The sequence below is a fragment of the Sceloporus undulatus genome, chromosome 1, assembly GCF_019175285.1.
Source record: "Sceloporus undulatus isolate JIND9_A2432 ecotype Alabama chromosome 1, SceUnd_v1.1, whole genome shotgun sequence".
Classification (NCBI taxonomy): Eukaryota; Metazoa; Chordata; class Lepidosauria; order Squamata; family Phrynosomatidae; genus Sceloporus; species Sceloporus undulatus.
Window position 1 is genome coordinate 275,525,265 of NC_056522.1, and position 23,529 is coordinate 275,548,793.

At 39.6% G+C, this 23,529-nt stretch overlaps 1 protein-coding gene across 2 annotated transcripts in view; it reads left to right on the plus strand.

Annotated features, from left to right (window-relative positions):
- Positions 1–42: 42 nt before the first annotated feature.
- The window catches only part of COPB1 (COPI coat complex subunit beta 1), a 32,000-nt gene continuing 8,513 nt past the window's right edge, over positions 43–23,529 (plus strand). Inside the window, exons 1-17 of one of the 2 annotated variants that reach the window (XM_042441563.1) lie at positions 43–221; positions 4,924–5,024; positions 5,475–5,612; positions 6,031–6,260; positions 8,808–8,977; positions 9,541–9,655; positions 10,848–10,940; positions 11,744–11,881; positions 13,880–13,999; positions 14,609–14,716; positions 14,998–15,144; positions 16,509–16,654; positions 18,257–18,353; positions 18,681–18,841; positions 20,967–21,087; positions 21,801–22,028; positions 22,183–22,362. In XM_042441563.1, the coding sequence (XP_042297497.1) occupies positions 5,522–5,612; positions 6,031–6,260; positions 8,808–8,977; positions 9,541–9,655; positions 10,848–10,940; positions 11,744–11,881; positions 13,880–13,999; positions 14,609–14,716; positions 14,998–15,144; positions 16,509–16,654; positions 18,257–18,353; positions 18,681–18,841; positions 20,967–21,087; positions 21,801–22,028; positions 22,183–22,362 (2,145 nt within the window). In that variant the 5' untranslated portion in view covers positions 43–221; positions 4,924–5,024; positions 5,475–5,521. The remainder of the gene's footprint in view (positions 222–4,923; positions 5,025–5,474; positions 5,613–6,030; positions 6,261–8,807; positions 8,978–9,540; positions 9,656–10,847; positions 10,941–11,743; positions 11,882–13,879; positions 14,000–14,608; positions 14,717–14,997; positions 15,145–16,508; positions 16,655–18,256; positions 18,354–18,680; positions 18,842–20,966; positions 21,088–21,800; positions 22,029–22,182; positions 22,363–23,529) is intronic. The other variant, XM_042441554.1, reaches the window with a different exon arrangement.

Consider the following 23,529-nt stretch of genomic DNA (forward strand, 5'->3'; position numbering starts at 1 on the left):
TCCTTCCCCAGGAAGCTGGCCTTTCCGCGAACAGCGGAGGCGTGTCCTCTTCGGGCCGCCGTAGCTCCTATGTGGCCTATGAGCGCAGGGCTTCCACGTCAGCTGCAGGAGAAGGCAGGCAGCGGACTGAGAGGGAGGAAGAGGAGGGGAAGGCAAGGTGGCGGCGAGCGAGAGGGATTGCCCACTGCTAGCCGAGTCCGGAGAGAGGAGCCGTCGCTGAGGTGAGGGCCGCTCCTTGGACCCTCGGGGAAAGACGGAGAGGCCGCCAAGGGACACGGAGCGGAGGGGAGGGGAGAGTGGATGGGACTGGGCTGCGTCTACACTGCAGAAATAACCCACTTTGAGGATGCTGTAGCTGCCCTGGCTCAGTGCTAGGGATCCCTGGGGATTGTCGTTCATTGTGGCACCAGGGCTCTCTCTGGCAGAGAGTCACAGAGTTGGAAGAGACCGCAAGGGCCCTGATCCAGCCCAGCCCCCTTCTGCCACCCAGCCTCTGCTTAAAGGCCTCCAAGGAGGGAGACTCCTCTACGCTCCGAGGAAGGAGTGTGTTCCACTGTCGGACAGCCCTCACTGTCAGGAAGGGCCTCCTAATGTTGAGGCGGAATCTCTCTCTCTTCCTGTAGAGAAAAGGCTAAATGCCTCACAGAACTACACTTCCCAGGATTCCCTGCCACTGAGCCAGGGCAGTTAAAGCGTCTCCAGCTGGTTGATTCCTGCCCTGAGGCTGCAGCTACAGTGTAGCATTCATCCAGTTTGACATCACTTTACCTGCCATGGCTCAATGTCTGGCACCAGAGCTTCTGCGACAGATAAATATCTCACCAAACTGCTTGTCAGTTCTGTGATCTATTTAGCCCTTCTCTGTCAGAGAAGAAGCTCTGCAACTCCCATGATTCCATAGCATGGAGCCATGGCAGTTAAAGCGGTGTCAAACTGCATTAATTCTGCAGTGCAGATGCAGCCTTAGGCGGTTGGACGCCACTTTCAACTGCTTTGGCTCCGTCCTGAAGAATCCTGGGGTTTGTAGGTTTTTTTTTTGGGGGGGCACCATCCCTCTTTGGCAGAGAAGGCAAAATGCCCTGTAAAATTGCAGACCCCAGGATCTCATGGGATAGAGCTACAACACTTAAAGTTGTCTCAAAGTGCATTATTCCTGCAGTGTAGACCTCAATGTCTGAGGCTCTCAGTACATACCAGCAAGAGGGGATTTTCTTCTGAAATGGGTGAATACAGAGGACAAAAGTGCCCTTTTTGGGGACGAAGTTTCTCTTCTGTGCATTAAAGCATCTGTTTTGTAGCTGCTTTCCCAAAGTCCATGTCTTGGGAGGGGAGGGGAGGACTGGTTCCTGTGTGCAGAGGCAAAGTGGGTAATTGAAACTAGGCTTAATTTTGCTTTAGGATAAAACTGATATTATCTCTATAATCCTACTAATCAGACAATGAATAGTGGTGCAGAAGTATAGATTTCAATATTAAATATGACAACCCCCCCCCCCCGAAAAAAACACCAACAACAGTAGCCAACTGGATGTCTATGGAAAACCCACAAAGCAGGGCATTGGGTGCAGTAGCCTTTCACTGTGGTTGCAGTCTGGTAGCTAGTGGTCAGTGGCAGCCTGGCTAAGTAACACGGAGGCTTCATGGGAATTATGGACCATATTTGTTGGTAGGTCCATCCTTCATCAATTAGCCCAGTTCTTGTTAGCTATTCTAAACTGAAACTTTGGCAAGAGAGAGGCTGTATTATGGAGTTAAAATTGTTGGTGGTTAGAGGTGCCCTCCCAATGGATGAACTGTGCTCACAGGGTGCTCCTGTTAGAGCAGTCAGAGACAGGATGATTGTGGTCTATTGTGGCAGGTGGGGAAATGAAGAGCAAATGGATGGAAGTACCTCCTCTTCTTTTTTCATCCGGAGCTGCCATTGGATCTCCTGTCCTCAGGGAACTCTGGATCCAGTATGCGAAGGGATCTGGTAGCAGCTTTGAGACTTAACTGTCTAAAAGAAGTTGTAGCATAAGCTTTTGTAGACTTAGGTCTGATCAGCCCTGCAGAAATAATGTAGTTTGACACCACTTTAATTGCCTTGTCTCCATCCTATGGGGTCCTAGGATTTGTAGTTTGGTAAGGTATTCAGCCTGGTCTGTCAGAGAGCTCTGGTGCCACAACAAACTGCAAATACCAGCATTTCATAGCATTAAGCCATGGTAGTTAAAGTGGTGTCAAACTGTATTATTTCTGTAGTGCAGTTTAGACCATGGTCTACTTCCTTAGAAGCATGTCTACCAAAATTTATGCTACAACTTCTTTCGCACAGTTAGTCTCAAAGATCCCTTTGTATATTGATATTCCACATTAATATTGCTATGTCTCTGTTCTCTGGATCTAGCTCATAAAATTTTCCTAAACTTATTCAAAGTTTTCTTTAAACATTGCTTCCTGTGTCTTGTGTCAATGAATTCAGTAAATAAATGAGACATTGCTTGAAGACTTTCATTTTCAAATTCTGCATCTGTTACAAATCATAGAATCATAGAATCGTAGAGTTGGAAGAGACCACTAGGGCCATCCAGTCCAACTCCCTGCCATGCAGGAAATCCAAATCAAAGCATCCCTGACAGATGGCCATCCAGCCTCTGTTTAAAGACCTCCAAGGAAGGAGACTCTATCACCCTCCGAGGGAGGGCATTCCATTGTCGAACAGCCCTAACTGTCAGGAAGTTCCTCCTAATGTTGAGGTGGAATCTCTTTTCCTGCAGCTTGCATCCATTGTTCCGGGTCCTGTTCTCTGGAGCAGCAGAAAACAAGCTTGCTCCCTCTTCAATATGACATCCCTTCAAATATTTAAACAGGGTGATCATATCACCTCTTAACCTTCTTTTCTCCAGGCTAAACATCCCCAGCTCCCTGAGTCGTTCCTCATAGGGCATGGTTTCCAGACCTTTCACCATTTTTGTCGCCCTCCTTTGGACAGTTGGGAGATTTTAGTTCTAGGATAATGAGAAAGGGCATTAAAATGTTTTTTCTGTGCCATGTTTATCTATAAATCTTACTTATGCCCTACTCCCATTTGCTTCATTTGTTTTCAGGCTAACGGTCTCAAATGTTTTGTATCCTTTTTGTAATAAAGGGAAGTTGCTTCAATTCCCTTATTTTGCCTTCCCATTTGGGGATATTTCCCAGATCTGCAATTTCCCCCACCCCAGTGAAGATAATTGTAGATATGGCCACATCACGTACACACATATTTTATAAATATTGTTCTAGTAACTACTTGAACATCAGTCTTTTTCAAAAGAGCTTCTGCATGAATATCTTTTCTATTGCTGCAATGTGTGGAACCATTGCTTTCCCTGGACTAGCTACCATGATCCTAGGATGTTAGTGTTGGGTATTAATTACCAGATGCATGTATATACAGAATTATTTTGTTCTGTTTTATTGTCCCTGCATGGGTGCAACAGTGTGATTGTCTGCCTCCATATACCAATCCTACATGGAATATCTTTAGGCTGTCTAGCTGTTTCTAAGCCCAACTGATGAGGGCCTCCTGCATTCAACCTGGGGTGGGAAAAGTGTGGCTTTCCAGATGTTGTCATACTGCAGTACTCATCTGCCCTGGCCAGTATAGTCCATTCTGAGGAATGCTGCAAGTTGAAGTTCAAAAACATCTTTGTCCACCTTTGTTTTTCAGGCCCAGAATGGGGAACCTCCTTCACCTCAATGGGTTGCATTCTAGTGGTGGTGATGGTGGGTGACACGCGAAAGGGTGGGACCAAACTATCAGCCCATTTTAGCTTCAAGCTCTTAATGACAGTTACGAAGCTTCAGCCATTTTAGCCTTTTTAGAATAGAAAAAACCCTGAACAAAATGTGTACAGATGGTGGCAAGACATAAACTGTGGTTTTATGGGGTGAGGACATGGGTATCTGGCATATTTATTTATTTAGGTATTTATATCCCGCCCTTCAGCCCTAATGGCTCTCAGGGCGGCTTACAATTATTATTTTTAATCAGACAGTTCCCTGCCCTCAGGCTTACAATCTAAAAGACACGAAACAAAAGGAGAAGGGAATGGTGGAGGGAAAGGGGATGAGGTCCAGTGGTTCTTCTCTCCCTCTGAGGCCTGGACCAAGGCAGATGGATTGGAGGGAGGGCTCTTCCTTCTTCCAGGCTAGCCCTGATGGAGCTGGACCTGCCTGGTGAGGCATAGACTGGAACCATAGGATGGCTGGATTCAGCCCAGGAACTGATATTTCCCACCTAGCTCTGGAAATACAGTGGGTCCTTGTTATCTGCTGGGGTTTGGTTCCAAGACCCTCCGTGGATTACAAAATCCATGGATGCTCAGGTCCCATTAAATACAGTGGTATTGCAAAATGGTGTCCCTTATATAAAATGGAAAATCAGGGTTTTCTATTTGGAATTTATACTTTCTTTGGATATTTTCAAGCCATGGATGCTTGAATCTGCGGATTAAAAAATCCATGGCTAAGCAGGGCCAACTGTAGTCAACAGTAAGGAGCAACACTTTTGTGTTCCAAAAGCCCAAGATTCTTTTGCAACTTTGGGAACTTTGTGGTATTACCATTTTACATTTATTCACATTAAATTTCATTTGGCAAAGCAGTAGACCGTTTTAGAGAAATCCTTGTCTTTCCATTTTTCACCATAATGAATAATTTGGTGTCATCAGCAGACTTGGCCACTTTGATACAAACCTGGACCATTGCCAAAGAAATAAAATAGTACTGGTATAAATATTGCTCCTTAAAGATTGCATACTTATCATTCCATTGTGAGAAATTCTTGCGGAAACATTAGTTTTTTCAGAAGTTACCAGACCACAGGAAGATCATTCATATTATGCTAGCTGTATCTAGAATGTGTTCCTAAATTCCTAAATGTGTTGAATGTTCTCCCAGCTTTCCCAGGTGGCACATCTGTCAACTTTTCAAAAACTGTTTCACATAGGTCTCATGCTGAGTGAAGCTTATTGCTGGACATTTTGACCAAACAATTACCGGTAATATTTTCTCAGTGAATTATGTCCCTGGGGACCTAAATCTATTAGATATTAATGTATTTGATCTAAAGTTAAAACTGGTGGGCCATATGGTGCTTGCTTTTGGTTCTGTCCATTCATTTTAATGAGATGTGCAGTCAGTTATGTTTCTGTAAGAGCTTCCTCACTCTGTGTGCTCCTAAAGAGAAAATGCTTTGTATTCTTTCTTTTCATGTAGTTAAGCCCCCTTTACAATACAGTAATAGAAAGCTGGTTATTTTGTCATGTATGGCACAGGAATTTGACTATGTACATTAATGTAATAGTTGCAGCCTTTTCAATACAGTACAGTACATTGTATTATAAACTTCAGTACATTTTATGAAATGCAAGTTTTAGGGGTTTATTTTTGAAGTATTTGCCATTATTGGACAGTCACAAATTAGCTTCATTAATGGATATGTTTTCTAGGATTTAAACAATTATTGCATCAAGAGAGCCTTTGATAAAGAGACAAAATGACGGCTGCAGAGAATGTATGTTATACATTAATTATAGTTCCAATGGACTCTGAACCACCATCTGAAATAAGTTTAAAGAATGATTTGGGTAAGTAATAGTTCTGGATGTCTTTTTTTTAAAATAATGGTATTGATTTATTACATTTATATCCTGTCTTTTCTGCAGTTAAATCAAGGCCACAAACATGGTTCTTTTCCTCTCAATGACAGGAGGCCTATGCAAAGCTAACAGTGACTGCCCAGCACACTTCCCCTTTTTTTCCATCTGTATGTGTGTTCTTTTGGTTAAAATTTATAGCATAGCTGTCTCAGAGAGCAGAGGTTCTTCAGGCAGCTAGTGGGTTTCTGGGAATCGATCCCTGGTCTCCAGAATCGTAGTCCAGCACTTAAACCTCTAGGCCATGGGAGTGGGTAAAGAACACACAAGTTAGAACAAACTTTAAGAATTGCTGTGCTGGTACATGCTGTGCTTCATCTTAATAGAAACAACTTATTTTATCTAACAGAGAAAGGAGATGTGAAATCCAAAACAGAGGCCTTGAAGAAAGTAATCATAATGATCTTAAATGGGGAAAAGCTGCCAGGACTTCTGATGACTATTATTCGATTTGTGCTGCCACTTCAAGACCACACCATCAAAAAACTGCTCTTAGTATTTTGGGAGATTGTTCCCAAAACCACTCCAGATGGGAGGCTCTTGCAAGAAATGATCCTTGTTTGTGATGCCTATAGAAAGGTTAGTCTTCTGTTTATTGCATGTATGCCACATAATCATACTATGTGATCAACCATAATATCACTAGAATATCACTGGTGCAGTGCAAACCAGTATGATTTATAGAATGTTTTAGATTTATAGAATTTATAGAATGTTTTAGATCCCCAGTGTATATAATCCAACTCAGTTTGGATGTATTTAGTCTGGTTTATTTAATCTTCAGCAGTGCATAAACCCTGTTTTCTTGTATCTGTCCACATGCTGCTCCATCACTCCACCTTTCTTAGTGTGTTGCAACTAAAGATTTCCTAAGTTTACTAACCATATTTCTCTGCTAATATTCAGATTAGGAAATTGCGGTTATCTGGTTTGCAGCAAACAGATAAACCATGACTTGAAGGTTTCTTTTTTTTTTTTTAAATCCTGGTTTGATTTGATTCCAGGTGATGTAGTTATTCATTAGACATTAACAGAAAACTATGTAGTTAACAACACATGTTTGATTAAACCTAGGAAATACTCAGGTGTAGTGTGCCAAAGGATGAGTGAAGGAATTTGTTCATAGCTCAGCTCTGTAAATTTAAGACTTCATCTTAAGAGAACTGCATCCAAATTAAGGAAGTGTAAAAGTGCTAAAGTTAGGCCCCATACAGACAGGCTGCTTTGGGTCACTTTGGAAGTATGCTGTTTAAATGATGCATGCATACTAAGAGTCCGGTAGCCGTGCCAAAGCCATGCCCAGTCCTTAGGATGCATGCATCATATAAACAGCATACCTCCAAAATGACCCGAATCAGCTTTATTTTGGCCTGTCTGCATGGGGCCTAAGTCCATATTCACACACAGTTTAGGAAAAAGGAGCTTGACAAGAGAAGCCTGAAATAAGTTGCTGTTGTTGTTGTTATTATTATTATTAAGCTTTATTTATAAAGTGTTGTAAATTTACACAGCGCTGTACATACAATAAATTAAATAGATAAAATAAACCTGCCTATGGCGTAAATTCTACAAAAATAATTAAACATAATATATACTAATACATCTTAGCATTCAAACAATAAAATATAGCAGAGAGCAAATTAAAATAATTCTTCCTACTTGGAACTGCTTAGATCTGTGCAAAGATGTGCCTGCTTACAGTTCAAAAATGTGGTGAATGACTGTGAATTATATGTGATACAAAGTGTGCCATTGGATGCCTGTGATTTTTATTGTTTGACACAATCCTAAAGCCAATTTCTAATCCAACTGGAATGGATCTGTTGAGTAAATGAGATTTACATAACTCTGATTTACCTGTGACTCTTATCTGGGACTTGATAAAAATACTAAATTTATTTTTAATTAATCTGTGGCCTATATCAGATTGTTAGTCCTAACTAAAGTAGACCCATTGAATTAATGGTATTTATACAAATGTTGATTTACTGGGTCTACAGTAGTTAGGTTTAACAGTTGAATTTTGGACAGGATTTTTCCTTATTTATTGTTTCCTCCTCTTCAGATACTTGGCAGATTATGACATTTTAGAAAATGTATGAGTTTACATTCCCTATGACTAAGTAATATGCAAAATAGTGCTTGCTTTATAGCAAATACTAGCTGTATATTTGTGCAGAGTTGCATGTGGTTTTTGGAGGAATTACTTGGATAATGCAATTCTCAAGGTTTTTTTTTATTATTAGACTTATTTTTCTTTGAAGCTCAGTAAATGTATGTCTGACCTTTTGAGCAGCATCAGACAAGTATTATCTTTGAGAACTAGATTAAATTTATGGTGTAAATATTACCAGACCAATCCTAAAATTTTATTGGAGAATGTACTTAGGATTTCAGCCTCAAATTCTTGTAGACCATGATTCAAGTCCATACATGGCTGTATGATGTGTGGGGCAAATCCCTTTTCCAGGCATAAATCAGTTTCCTCAATTGGCTTTATTTTTATAGGCAGCCAAAGGGTTAATTTCATCCCTGTGTGGCTGCCAAGACAAACAGTAGTGCCATTGGTGGGAAAATACCTCTCTGCCATTTGAAGGATTTGACTTTTCCAGTTTTTATCCTATGAACAATCTTTCTCCTCACCCCAGTTGCAGCCCTTTGTGCTGCATTGCATAAAGGTTAAGGGACTTTTTGAATGGTTTTTCACAAGGAATTACACATGAAAGTATGGCTAAGTACAAGCCCATCTATAAGCAGTGATGAATGACCATTTAGGGAGATACTTAGAGCCAAGCCTAAACATTCATACAAATACTGTTGGGTTTTTTTTTTCTATGCCTAATGGCATAGAAAGTGCCAGAAGACACTTATGCTTGCATCAATGGAACTGTAAACAAAGAAATATTTTGATTTTGTTGTTCTTCTTGTTGTTGTGTTTATTATTTCCGTTTGTCTCTTGAAATCTACTCTTTGGTCAAAACAGTGGGTTTATTGTAAAAATGAGTGGCAGTTTTGGATTTCTTATATCTCTTGTTCAAGTTAGGATGGCTTTGTGTTTGTAAGAGGAGAGTGCTGTGATATCATTTGGTTTCCAAAATCACTAACATCTTGATTCTCTGATCTTAGGATCTTCAACATCCAAATGAGTTCATCAGAGGCTCCACTCTTCGTTTTCTTTGCAAACTTAAGGAAGCAGAACTTCTGGAACCACTGATGCCAGCTATTCGTGCATGTCTGGAACATCGTCATAGCTATGTGCGCAGAAATGCAGTCCTTGCGATCTATACCATTTACAGGTAAATTCTGTAAAGTTACTAAAGATGCAGATTAAGATTACACCTGCATTACTTCAAGATAATTCTGGCTTGTTGAGGATGCAAGAAGTATCCTGGTCAGTAGTGGTATTCATTCTCACTTGCAACAGGGGAAGCTAAACAAACTGCAGACTGGTTTCTTTGTTGGAAGAAGCTAGTTCTGTGACTTGGCTCTCTCTTGTTATGACAGAGAAATAACCCAGGAGTGATTTTAGTATATATCCTCTGGCTTGTCTGTGGAAAATAATATGAATTCTTGCATAAACAGTGTCAGACAGAGGAATGGAAATAAATTTACCTGTTGTGGGAGGTCTTGTTGATATTTGAATATATTTGAACAAATGTAGGAAATGATTGCCTCTCCACCCTGAGACTGCAGCATCTATAATATAATATAATATAATATAATATAATATAATAATAATAATTATTATTATTTATATTCTGCTTTTTCGCAGAGGAATCAAAGGACTACAACAGTATAGTTTGTATAATTACATTTGTATTACATTGAGCTTTACGTTTTCTCTCTGTTGTTTCCAAAGAAACTTTGAGCATCTCATACCTGATGCCCCTGAACTGATCCATGATTTCCTGGTGAATGAGAAGGATGCAAGTTGCAAAAGAAATGCATTCATGATGCTTATTCATGCTGATCAGGTAAAAATACTGGCCTCCAGTGCTGACTTTGCATTATGCTTTAACATTTGTTTGGTGTGATCTTGACACTGACATTTCCCCCTTCTCTGCCTACTCTTACATCCCAGCACATTCCTATGTGACCTTCACTGATCTAGTTCCCTCAAAACTACTACTCTTTTTCTTCTAACATCCCCTTATATATGAAATTGCTGCCCAGAACATTACCACAACCCCACCAGTTTTGTCTGAATTACTGAACATGTAGTTTTGTCTGAACTACAAAATCCTAAGTATGTGTAACTACAATAATTGCATATTCTTCCTTCATTTTCTCTTGCCCCCCTTTCCCAATTCTTCTTCTTCTTCCCTTTTTCTGTTCTTCTGCTATCTCCCTGTGTTCATAATATAAGTCCTTTGGAGCCATTTCACATTTGTGAATGGTACAGTATAAATCAGGGGCAGGAAAAAAAATGTGGCCTATGGGCCTTATGTGGCTCAGGGACTACAGGGTGTCGCTCCTGAAGTCCCCAGTGCTTAAGTTTTTGGCACATAACATTTTCACTTGAAATCCAGCCAAAAGCAGGCCAAAATGCAGTTATTTATTTCTCTCCTGCCCACAGAGATCCCCAACCCTCTCAGACAAACAAAACAAAACAAAAACATCGAATGCCTGAAAATAATACAAAATGACATCCAGAATGACATTACATCAATTTCATTGTGCTGAAATGGGCAAATGCCCTCTGCCCCATCTGCATTCCCACCACTGGTATAAATGAAAAGTGGGGAACAATTTTCATCCTGAAGGCTCAATTTAGTTTCAGAGATTTTCTTGGGGGGCTGCATTCCAGTGGTGAGTGGGACTAAGAGTAAAACAGTAGGACAAGAAATTCCAGCCCATGTTAGCTCAAAGTCAGTAACTAATCTTTGGAAGAGGCATTTCACCTTTTAAGCACGGAGGCAGCAAGAAGACATAAAAAAATTGGGAACTTTCCAGTGTCATCATAGGGAAAGGCATGGGGCCACTTGAGAAACCCAGGAGCAGATTTGATCCCAAGGTTTGAGGTTCATGTGAATAATCATAATCCTCATTTGTCAGTTGTGACTGTGAGGGCTGGAAAGTAGGATGCAAATGTAAAAATGCACAAGTCTTACTGTGGGTGTTTAAAATAAGACATGGTAAAACTCATACTTGTGTTTCACTGTGAAGGATCGAGCTTTGGATTACTTGAGTACCTGCATCGATCAAGTCCAGACATTCGGTGATATTCTCCAACTGGTTATTGTGGAACTAATCTACAAGGTAAATAAAACCGAAATGAATCTTTCATTGTGAAAGAAGTGGACTCTACACAAGAAATGTTAAATGGCTTTCAGCACTACAGTTCTGCTAAAACCCTGTGAGGATGGAGAAATGGGGTGGCACCATGGGACATGAAGGATTGCATATGTTGTGCCAGAACACTTTGTGGGCCACTGTCTGCTTCATGAAATGGAACAAGAAAGTGGGTTGGTTTCAAGGGATCCATTTGCACATTGGGGTGGGATGGAATCTGTGGTGTCTGATAGCTGTCACATTTTTAAAATCTGCATTGAGCCTGAGGGCTTCTAAACTCTTAGGATTGCCTTTTAGGGACAGGAAACAAATCCAGGAAAACCATGCTCAACCAATTGAATTTTGCTGGCAGTTTATTGGAGTTTTTTTTGTTGGAGATAGTCTTCATTTATTGTGATGTGATTTTAAGTGGATTTTGATTTATGGCACCCTCTCATAGAGCTTTCTAGGCAATACTTACTCAGAGGAGGTTTGCCATTGTCTTCTTCTAAGTGTATTAGAGAATGTTATTTTCCCAAGGTAAAACTTAGGTTTCCATGACTGAGTGGGTATTTCAACTCTGATTTCCCAGAGTCTTAATCTAACATTCTTACCACTACACCATGCTGTATTCATGTGTGTCTGTGTTTCACCGCTCACTGCCATAATAAGGGAACTAAGCAGTTGAAGATTTTTCACACAAAAACCCCAAAACTTAAGTCAAGAACCAAAAACCCATTCCTTATTCAACAGATGAACATTACTTCTGTATCTTTTGTTTCCAAATCTAGGTTTGCCATGCTAATCCATCAGAAAGAGCTCGGTTTATTCGTTGCATCTACAATTTACTGCAGTCATCAAGCCCTGCAGTAAAATATGAAGCAGCAGGAACATTAGTTACACTTTCCAGTGCTCCGACTGCAATCAAGGTACAGTGGTACTGTGACATTTTAAAGTACTTTTTTATTGTGCAGCTCATTTAATTTAATTAAATGCTGAGGATTTAAGATTTGTGAATTGGGATAGAATAGAAGGGTTACAGAAGTACTTTTGTATCTCTTGATTATTGCCAGATGGGTAAGAACATTGCATGAATCACTGATCCAGTGGTTTATCATGCACACAATTTTGAAAATGCTGTGTGATCAGAGATGGGGTGATTTTTATGTAGCTTGTTGACCTTCCAAGTTAGGACTTAACCGCATAATGCGCCACATTAAAAAGAAACCAGCTTGAATAGGACTGTTTGGTTTGTGTGTTAAATGGAAGAAAGCGTGTATGGATAACCATTTCCCTCAAGTTGCATAATTTAGCACAGCTACTTTTTAAATTTTTAAAGAAAATGTTAAAAGATTTGGGGGAAAAAATTGAAGAAGTAGTTGGTGACCTGAAAGCTGTGTCATGTATTGACTTCATTCTCTATTGTGTTTGTTGTGGTAAATGCTGAATACAGATGTCTTGTTGAGAAAAGTTCCTGTGTGAAGTCCAGAAACTATACTAACAAAACACTTCAGCGTCTAAGGCCTGTTACAGACTGCCAAAATAAAGCTGCTTCGGGTCTCTTTGAAGGTATGCTATTTAAATGATGCATGGGTCCTAAGAGTCCGGAGGTCGCTCCAAAGCCACACTCCATTCCTAAGCACTGGAGTGCAGCTTTGGTGCAGCTTCCGGATTCTTAGGACCCATGCATCATTTAAATAGCATACCTCCAAAGAGACCCGAAGCAGCTTTATTTTGGCAGTCTGTAACAGGCCTCAGTCTTCAAGTGAAAAGCAGTATAGCAACATATTTTGAATTTTACCTACCCAAAATATGGGTTGAACGACAGAGCTGATTTTTATACTTCAGAAATAGATTTCTGTTCTGAATGTGAATACCAATCAATCAATCACTTTATTTATATCTCACCTTTTCACCAAGAATGGGATTTAAGGTAGTTTACAGATTAAACAAAAGACAAATAAAAACAAAATACAAGTAGCTAATATGTACAAAAATGAAGATTAAAATAATATTAAAAGATCAATAAAATTATAAACATTTGAAATATTAAAAGCATAGAGTAAAAAATAATACAGGACACTAAAACAGAAAGCCCTGCTGGAACAGAAAGGTCTTCACTTGCTAATGAAAACATAGTAAGGAGGGAAGCAATTTAGCATCTGAGCCTAGAAAAGGAGCTCCAGAGTCTGAAAGCAGCCAAAGAGAAGGCTCTCTCCCGTATTCTCACCAAACATGCCTGTGAAAGTGTTGAGACTGAGAGAAGCACTTTCTCCAAAACATGGGCAGACTGATATGGAAAGATACATTCCTTTAGGTAGCTTTCTAGGGAAACATTGGGCTGAAGCACAGAACCTAGGAAGGAGAGGCCAGTGGTCACTCCAGCCTCAATTGGGTGGGGCCCACAACAACCGCACACTCTGCTCCTGAAGTGGGGCACTGCCGCATTCCTGAATAGGCTGCCGGCAGGAGTGAATTAAATCTGCTACTGAAAAGTCTGGCTCCTGTCGCCTAGGTGTGGCTTCAGAACAGTTTCTGGCTGCTTTGGGGGCATGTGTCAACTGAACACCACACCCCCGAAGCAGCTGGAAGCGGCTCCTTTTGACCTGTCTGTTTCGGACCATTGTATTACATACAGACTGCTAGAAAATGCCAAATAGATGCCTCTTTTTCAATGAGTCAACTAAGTCCTGTTGGAGGTGAAGAGAGAGGTTAGAAAACACTCATTACAAAAACTAGCTGTTCTGGTGTCTGCTCTTTGTGTGTTAATGGACTAGAATGTTCACAACATGGCAGGTCTTGGGCTGTGAAATTTGGTATTATTTTAAAACATGTTGCTTCTTCACCCAATTTCTAATTCATTTTTCCAAATTACAAATGGAAACATTTTAAACATTTGAATCTCTCTCTTTTTTTTTAAATTTAAGGCAGCAGCTCAGTGCTATATTGACCTGATTATTAAAGAAAGTGACAACAACGTGAAGCTCATTGTCTTGGATCGCTTGATTGAACTCAAGGATCACCCTGCCCATGAAAGAGTTCTGCAAGTGTGTATTATTTTAACATATTTAAAGCATTGAAGCCAAACTTTTGAAGTGCATTGTGATTAAATGAAATAGTCTTTTGGGATAGAAGGAATAGATTTTTGTTTACAGAGTTGTATCCACAGTTATAAAAATGATGAAACTTTCTTCAAACAACAATGGATGACCTGAATGTATTTTTATCTGTTATTTGGAGTAAAAGTTGCCTTGTGGAGTGGAGAAAGGAGCTATTTAATCCTTTTACCAGTGGTTGTTTTCTGTTCAGAGTCTCCACCCTCTTTCCCCCTTTGTTTGTCTGCTTTAGTAAATGTGGAAGGGGGAAATGGCTGAATTAGGGAATTGGATTACAAAACAGGCCAACAACAGGAAATGATCCAGGCACTCTTTCTACAATTCCCTGGCTCCAAATTGCACTTTTCCAAGGCTGTTTTTCTATTTTTAAAAATTGTTAGTTGATTGTATTGTGTGTACCATTTAGTATACATTCCATCCGTAGAGAGTACTGTTTTCGATTCTGTTTAAAAATTCATGATTTAATCGTACACAAAAAAATAGCTGTATTTTTAAAAACTGATAATTGAATCCCTATAAATAAGGTGCATTTTATTTCAGGATCTGGTAATGGACATACTAAGAGTTTTGAGTACTCCAGATTTGGAAGTACGCAAAAAGACCTTACAGTTGGCTCTTGATCTTGTGTCTTCTAGAAATGTAGAAGAGGTAAGATACAGATTACTCTGTCTTTTTTTCTTTCTTTTTTAGAAACAGCAGTGCATATTTTATTGAAAGTATGTAAAAGGGATTTTATAGCACCTTTGAGACTAACTGAAAGAAAGAGGTTGGCAGCATGAGCTTTATTTTCTTTGTATTTTCTTGAAAGTCATTCTCCTTGGGGTGGGCTCACTCTGACTCACATGTACATAGGATTTCAACCTTAATCTTCTTCATATTTTCTTTCTTTTCTTTTTTTAAATGCAATTTTTGTGTTTGTTTCTGTTCAGCTGGTGATTGTTTTGAAAAAAGAAGTAATTAAAACAAATAATGTGACAGAACATGAAGACACCGATAAATACAGACAGTTGCTTGTTCGAACATTACATTCTTGTAGCGTTCGGTTCCCTGATATGGCTGCAAATGTCATTCCTGTGGTATGTAACTCAAATTGTTTCTCACTTTCCCACTGTTACTCTTGCAACTAACTTGCAATCACTATCAGCCTACTGTAAGACTAGATGTACAGATCATTCAGTACTAAGTCATAATAAGGTTCTTGTAGGTTACTGCCTAACAGAAGCAGTAACGGTAACAGGAAAAAAAAAGAATTGAAGGCAGGAAGAGGTATAGCAGAGATCATCTGCCACTTCCCAAATCTAATCAATTCACAGCATTAGGGGCAGCAAAGAAGTTTTAGATTGTTGTTTAACTTCTGTCTTCTTTTTGCCTTCCACTGAGACAAGTGGAGGACAGTTAACTATGCCATCTTCAGGCAAATGTAAGGACATACCTGATCCATGGGCATGTCAGAACACAAGGGGATTGTGGATCCAAAACTGCCCATGTATGCTCTGAACTGATTACTTCCACTAACAATGTGACATGGGGCCGAGACAGACCGCCCAAAAATGGCAGTCTGCAGGTGCCTGTTTTAACTCTGGAGGGACGCCGCAGCCGCCAAACCGTGCAATGTCCTTCTGGAGTAAAAAGAACCCCGGTTCTTCTGGGTTTTTTTTGCGGCACTTGGGTTACATCACGAGTGCACCATTGATCACTCATGATGTAAGCAACATGCAGGCGTTGTGCGTCCCTTACATCAAGATGGCATCGCACGTGTGGATGGGACACCGCCATTAGGCTGCCACCATTACACACTAGGGTTCCGGACCATGCAGTTGCTGTGGGGTCTGGAACCCTAGTATTGCCACCGCCATGCCGCTTTTGGCCCATCTGTCTCAGGCCATGCTGTTGATATCCACTCCTAGCACCTTCCCCAGTGCCAGGGAGGCCTTTGGGGCAGACATGCTGCCCCTTCAATACAGCACTACTTGTACCCTTCCTAACGTCTTTTCTCTGGATTTCAGCTGGAGTTCGGATTACTCTCTAAGTTAGTGTATTATTCCAGAAAGCATCTAGCTAAGTTGTGAAACAAAGATTTGGCCTTTCACTTTCTTCTGAGGCTTTTGTTATTTGGCACAATCCACTGGGAATTTCTTTTCTTAATGTTATATTGAAATTAATGAGAACAGTGCCAGAGTTATAACCATCTGCATGTCTGAATAAGTTTTATTTTACTGGCACCATTGAGAGTGCTGGTGATTCTGCCTAAATGCCCCTTGTAGGATGTACTGTTTCTCACAATGAGAAATAGTGGTCTATGCATGTCAGAAAAAAGTTGAGTCTAAACCAGAATGGTACAATCAAGCCAGTTGCTGCCTTATTAGTTGTTGAGCGGGGCAGGAGTATCTCTTCCAAATTATGTTATTATGCTGTTAGTTCATGTGCATTCTTGTTCTAGTTGATGGAGTTCCTTAGTGATTACAATGAAGCTGCTGCTGCTGATGTGCTGGAGTTTGTTCGTGAAGCCATCCAACGTTTTGAAAATCTCAGGCTACTTATTGTTGAGAAGATGTTGGAAGTGTTCCATGCTATTAAATCTGTCAAGTAAGCTTAACAAACTCAAGCAAACGTACAGCTCGCTACTTTAAACTAATGGCCATCTAAAATGGCATTGTAGAAATTTCTTCTCTCCCCCACACCTTGTAGCAGCACTCAAAAACCAGTTCTGTAAGTTTTTCCCAGTTTGGGGGGTTCATGGGGAGGCTACAGTGGAGAAAGAAGATTGCATCCCTCCTGATTCTGTTCCATCTGTGGATCTCCCTGTTAAATTTTTGCCAACGGTTTTGTATTCTTTATACAGTTGGCCCTTGTTATCCACAGATGATCTGTTCCAGACCCACTCTGTGAATACCAAAATCTGTGGATGCTCAAGCTCTGTTCTCCCCAGTGGTGTCACTGTCACTTGGAATAACAGAACTTTGAGAACTTGCCTACCACAGCAAGCTAGCACTGGAGTGGAGAAAGGTGCTGCCATTGTTGTTGTCCCTTTCAGCAGCTCTTTTGGTGGTTGTGGTGGATCGTCTCCCTTCAGCATCCTCCCACTTGGTTTGTGACTGAAAGAGGGAATAGGAGCAGAAACTTCCATTGTCCCTGGGGCTGTCCCTGATGGCAGCATGGCCATGTGCATGCACCACCATTGGGGGCAGTGTGGGGTTGCCATACATGGATGCTTGAATCCACAGATGGCAAGTCCACGGATACCAAGGGCCGACTGTACCACTAGAACTATTGTTATGGGACGCTGGATGGTTAAATCATTTAAATATGAATGAGTTGCATGGAGGGCAGAATCTAACAAATTCATTTTATTGCATGAGATTATTATAATTTCCTGCCTCTTAGCATATCTGAAAATGTCATTTCTGATCTGCTAGGTAAAGTCAGGCAAATCTAAATCCTTTGAAGAGATTTAGATGTGTTGACTGCATTTATCATTGACTAGCATTCATAGTAAAGTCTGAATATGAAAAAGAAGTGTTTGGGCAATTAAATTAATTTGTTCTGTTAAAGATAATGAAGCAGCAAGTGATTATGAAAATATTGCTGTTATCCCCAATACTTCTGCTTCTTTTGGAGTCCTTCTTAAAATGGATACTGGAAGTGAGCTTGCCTCAGTTCCTGTCACATTTTGAGCAATGATTCGGGGGAAGGGGGGGAGTCTGTGTAGAACTTGGTATGTTTGGCATGATTTGAGGGCATCATTTGTCATGCCATTCATCAAAATATGGCAAAATTAGATTAATATATATGTATATGTATATATTTAAATTGGAAATGGCACTGTTGGCAGGCTTCAGGGGCTACAAGAGTGGGGTCCACAGGCTGCACTGTGCCCACCCTTGGTGTAAAGATTCAGGGGCATATATGTGCCATTTCTCCAGTGCTTTTTCTATGGAGGAAATAATTCTGTAGTGGTGCCTGAGACATGGGGTTTTGCCATTCATTAGCATGTCTCTGAGACATCCCTACTCCTTTCTGATATGCAGTTGAGTAGAAAATGGTGGCAGTGCTATGAAAATATATTTCTTGTAGGCTTTGAATTGTTTTGAGGTGGAATGACTTATGTATCTATGTAATGCATGAAACCACAGTGTACATTCATTATCCATATAAATAACAAGGCTTACTTTGTACTTCACTTTGTAGAATTTATCGTGGAGCACTTTGGATCCTTGGAGAATACTGCAGCACAAAGGAAGATATACAGAGTGTAATGACAGAAGTCCGTAGATCACTGGGAGAGGTATTTATCTGTAGTGTTAATCAAAGACATTTTTTCTGTCTTCCTACATTTCAGGGGAATAAAAATCCTGAAAGAGGTAATGTACTATTGAAACTCCTGAATCAAAGCTTTGACGATTCAGTCTAACAACTAATTGTCTCATTAATAATAATAGACAATGGGACAAAGGATACTTTTATTTCAAGAAAGAAACAGTTTACAAAAATGGGACTGGATAACTTGTATATTTTAATACATTAAACAATGTATCAAAAATTGAGAGTTATTTCTAGGCTAAATTATATGCTTTAGTATTTTTTAAAAATTACATTTCTGTTACACTTTCAGATCCCAATAGTAGAATCTGAAATTAAGAAAGAAGCTGGTGAGCTGAAGGCTGAGGAGGAAATTACAGTGGGTCCTGCCCAAAAGCTGGTTACAGAGATGGGAACATATGCTACCCAGAGTGCTCTTAGTAGTTCAAGACCTGCCAAAAAGGAAGAAGACAGGTGATTAATTTTGTTGCCTTTTTCAAAACTGTGTTTATATGTGCATTTCCTTCACAGAGTTTGCTTGTGTGGTTTTATTTATTTTATATCTGTGCTTTCATATCTGCTCTCTTAGTAAGAATGTAACACCTAAGGGCTTTTATTTGTACAGACTGCAGCAGTTAACTAACAGTGAATCTGAGTTATCTGTCCTTACTGGTATTTGCTCAGAACTGAACATAGTCTACCCTGTTTAAAACCTAACATCCAGAAGGAGTCCACCCTCCATCTTGTGCTAATTATCTTGTAGCACAATTCAGGGGTTTATCTCTTAGCAAGCAGTCAAAAGTGCATCATTGGCTGCAGACATACTGAGTTCACACAGGATATCTAGAATTTGGCCAAGAATCCTGCTGAGTCACCAGAGAACTTTGTTTGCAGAGGCATTGGGACACACACCCTGTGCTTCTACAAAGCGACAGTGATTGCTTTTTATAAGAAGCTTTTATCCATGGTGCAGACATACTAATGATTCCAACCAACAATATGGGATGGGCTCACCTACTGCCTCCACTGACATGGCTGCTCTTCTTAGGTTTATTTTGTTTCTTAAAATTAGTAATTTAATGAATGTGTACTATACCAGAATCAGTTGTGGTAAAATATGGTGAGGCAGTTTGCCCAAGGAAAACTCCAGCAGCACAGGCTGTTTCTGCCTGACTTCGTCAAATGTTATTTACTGTTTCAGTCTCTTCCCACACATCCCAGGCCTTTTCTGCAGGTCCCTCACCATTGGAAGAGGTTTGTGGGGGGAGGGGGCTTACAGTGGAGACGGAGCATGGGATTCTCTTCTCATGAGCATTACTGTGTTACACTAAATTCAAACCAATGCAAGAGAATTGTGGGCTTTTAGTCATCATGCCTGAGTATCTTAATTAAAATAGCATCCAAGCAATGCTTTGGATTAATTTCAATACAATATTTAAACCTTACTAAAGCAGTGGTTCTCTAACCCAGAAATAAACCCTTCTGAACATCATGAGGCTTAGATATGTGAAGATAAAAACAGGGCTATACTGTAAACATGCTTTATTGGGTTTGTTTCTTGTAACCATATGTATTTCAATCCAAACTTCTTTGGGCTGCTGGAAAAGGTCTTGATACATTAATATGCAACAATAAAATCAATAAGGCATACAGTGTGCCCACATCATATGTGAGTGCACCATATGCAGTTCTCAGCATACACTGAAAGCTGTGCCCCAGAAAAGGCAATGGTGCATGTGCTGCACCTCAGGCACGAGCCCCATTGTATTCAATGGGGCTCCAGCATATGCTGTATTTCCCTTATGCGGGGTGGGTGGGTGGGTGGGGGGTCCAGAATGGATCCCCCACATAAGGGAAGGGTGCACTGTATTTTCAACTTTTGTTTACTAAAAGATGATTTAGGATAGGGAAATTTTACTTCTGCTGCTTCTGAAAAGCAAACAGTAATATTCAGCTTAAAGTAAAGCAATTTTGTTTGCCAGAATGACAACAGAGTGTCTGTATTATTTGAATCATACAGACAGGATTTAGTTATCAGCATCTTGATTCTGGGGAAAAGTTTGCCCCTTGTAAGCAGTCCTATGTGTATTTGGTTTTTTTAAAATTAATTTTTAAAAATCAATTTCATTTTTTATTCATAGTTTTATTCCTAGATTTTTAGAGCCTAATTATAAACACCCAATAATCCCAGAGTTCCATCTTAGACAACATGATAAAGGTGCAGAAATATTCTAGCCCAATTTACATGTACAACTAAATTTTAGTCACTAAGAGCAGACAGTATGGTCATGTGTTCTCCTCTTTTATATACATAGTCCACCCCCCACTCCCCATAGTGTTTAAAAGTGACTGTTTTTATTGTGATTGTCTGCAAGTTTGGTATGTGTTGCGCAAAGGTTTTGAAGCCACACAGTATAATATAGTATAGCATAGTCTTTCAGAAATTGATTTAAATGTAGAAGCTGTCTTTTCTGTTTTCCTCACATAGTCTGCTAGCTTTAAATGTTTATGTGGAGGAAAATGTATTGTACAGACAAACAGAAAATGTATAAACTGCCAGATATTATTTTCCTGAATTCAAAATTGCCTTTCTTTGTAGACCTCCGCTGAGAGGGTTCTTGTTGGATGGAGATTTCTTTGTTGCTGCTTCTCTTGCCACAACTCTGACCAAGATTGCTTTACGTTACATAACTCTGGTTCCAGAAAAGAAGAAACAAAATGTAAGTTATTTCTGTTGGAAATATTGATAGGTGATTTTTGCTGTGTTATAGGTTGTGAGAGAAAGTATAACTCATCAGTTACTTGACAATTATGGTGTTTGTATAGTTATTGTTCACGGAAGTTGGTTTCAGCATCTTAGAGCTTTGATCTGTGTTTAAGTTATATTGTTTGGCTTCAAGGCAACTGTTGCTGTTTTCCATCATCTTCCTTGCTCTAGACATAATAGACAAACCAGGATGTTACGGTGAACCATAGTTTACCATGAACCATAATTTAACATGATGACCACAAGCCACACTGAGCCTTACATCTTCCCCTTTTAATCTGCCGCAGTCAAGATGAATGTGTTTGGAAGCTTTAACTTCTAGTATCCATTAACATCAACTTGTGTTTTTAATACCTATCAAACTGCCGTTAATGTTAAGTGTGGTTTGCTTGAAACAGGCCAACTTCAAACAATGGGTTATGAAATTGTGTTTTGCAAAAATCATGCCAACATGTGGCTGATAGCATTATATCTGTGGCATAGGAGGAGAGGGGAAGGAGAGAGTAGAAGGCTTTTTGTCGCTTAGCATAATGTCTAAATGCAGCCAATATATGTACCAGATTTTAATCAGAACTTACATGATGTCTTTAAGAAGGAAAGCTGTATGGAATTAAAAAACAACAAGTGTTACTGTTTTCCTCTTTTTTCTCATCTCTCCTAATTTAGTCTTTTGTAGCTGAGGCAATGTTACTCATGGCCACAATTCTCCACTTGGGCAAGTCATCTCTTCCCAAAAAGCCAATTACAGATGATGATGTTGATCGGATTTCTCTGTGCCTCAAGGTGCTCTCAGAATGTTCACCTCTAATGAATGACATTTTCAACAAGGAATGTCGGCAGTCCCTTTCTCACATGTTATCTGCCAAACTGGAAGAAGAGAAGCTCTCTCAGAAGGTGAGACCACATATGCACCTGTGTATTTGTGATCTTTCTAGGGTTTCAACTCTTGTCAGAGCCAAATTCAGTTCTTGAGAAAGGAATAAAGGATTTGCTTTGTTATGTGTATGTTAAGCGTATCTTAACAAATCCCTCTTTTTCCTTACCACAGAAAGAATCTGAGAAGAGGAATGTGACAGTTCAGCCAGATGACCCCATTTGTTTTATGCAACTCACTGCTAAAAATGAAATGAGCTCAAAGGAAGATCAATTCCAGCTCAGTCTGTTAGCCGCTATGGGGAACACACAAAGAAAAGAAGCTGCTGATCCACTGGCATCCAAGCTCAACAAGGTAGTGCAATGTTTAACTCTTCCCAGGCAATCTTTAGATTGGAACTCAAAGTAGTTTCCAATAGTTTGTACTTTCCATTAATTTATTTTGTATAAAATTATTCTTAAAACTTGCATAATACTGCCATATAGTCTGCTAATGCTGCCATATAATCTAAGATACTTTCTTTGCAAACCAGGAAATCAGTTAGGCAGTTAGCATTTCACAGTTATCTTTGCATTGTGCTATAACATTAGAAAGCATATGAAGCCTACTACGGGTCACATTCTTAAAGCCAAAGAGATTCCTGTAGGAATTCTTGTTATGTTTTCCAATCAGTAATGAAGGCCTGGGGGAGAAGTCTGCAAATAGGGAAGCTTGCCATGAATGAAGATAAACTGACATGATCGTTGAATAGAAATAGTTTTACTGAGAGAAAGAAAAGGAAGTTTCTGTGAATATTTGCCTACAAAAAGAGATGGATACTGCAAAAAATAATGGTATTTTGGGATTTATACTTTTGATTGGTTTGGGATGTGGAAGAACTTAAATCTGGCTTGTTTACCTAAATGGAAGAAAGCATTGCAAAGAATAAAACAATGTTCAACATGGTTCTAGAATAAAATTAGCTTTTTGATAATGGGTTAAAACAGTCACAACCTGGTGAGCATATGTTAACAATCTGCACTTAAAGAGAAGCCACATCTGAAGAAGCTAAAAAAGAATTTTTGTTTTATTCAAAGATAAAGCCAAGATTGGTTTTCATAATTTTGGTTTAGGGCCTCCTCAGGGGTTTTATTAAAATAACAGGGCAGCTTCTGAACACATTGATCAGCCGCTAAAATAAGTATGAGTGTATGTATGGCCCCCAAATCGGATGTTCATTTATGGTGACCCCGTGAATTTCATAGCATTTTATTAGTATCAAAGTAATCATTGTGTTGAGGAGGTAAATTTTTCAACAACTTACCTTAATATGATTTCTGAAGGAAGCTGCAAACTAAGACTGGCCATAACACACTAACCTTTATTTTAAATGAAACAAATGTGTGTGTTTTTTAGCATCTTGAGATGCCTTCTGTCTTTACTGCAGTTTTTTGATAAAACATTAATAGCACAATTAACTTAACAAAGCCTCTGATAAAGATAATTTTTACAAAGTCTTTTAAAGCCTTCCTAGGCCCTCTT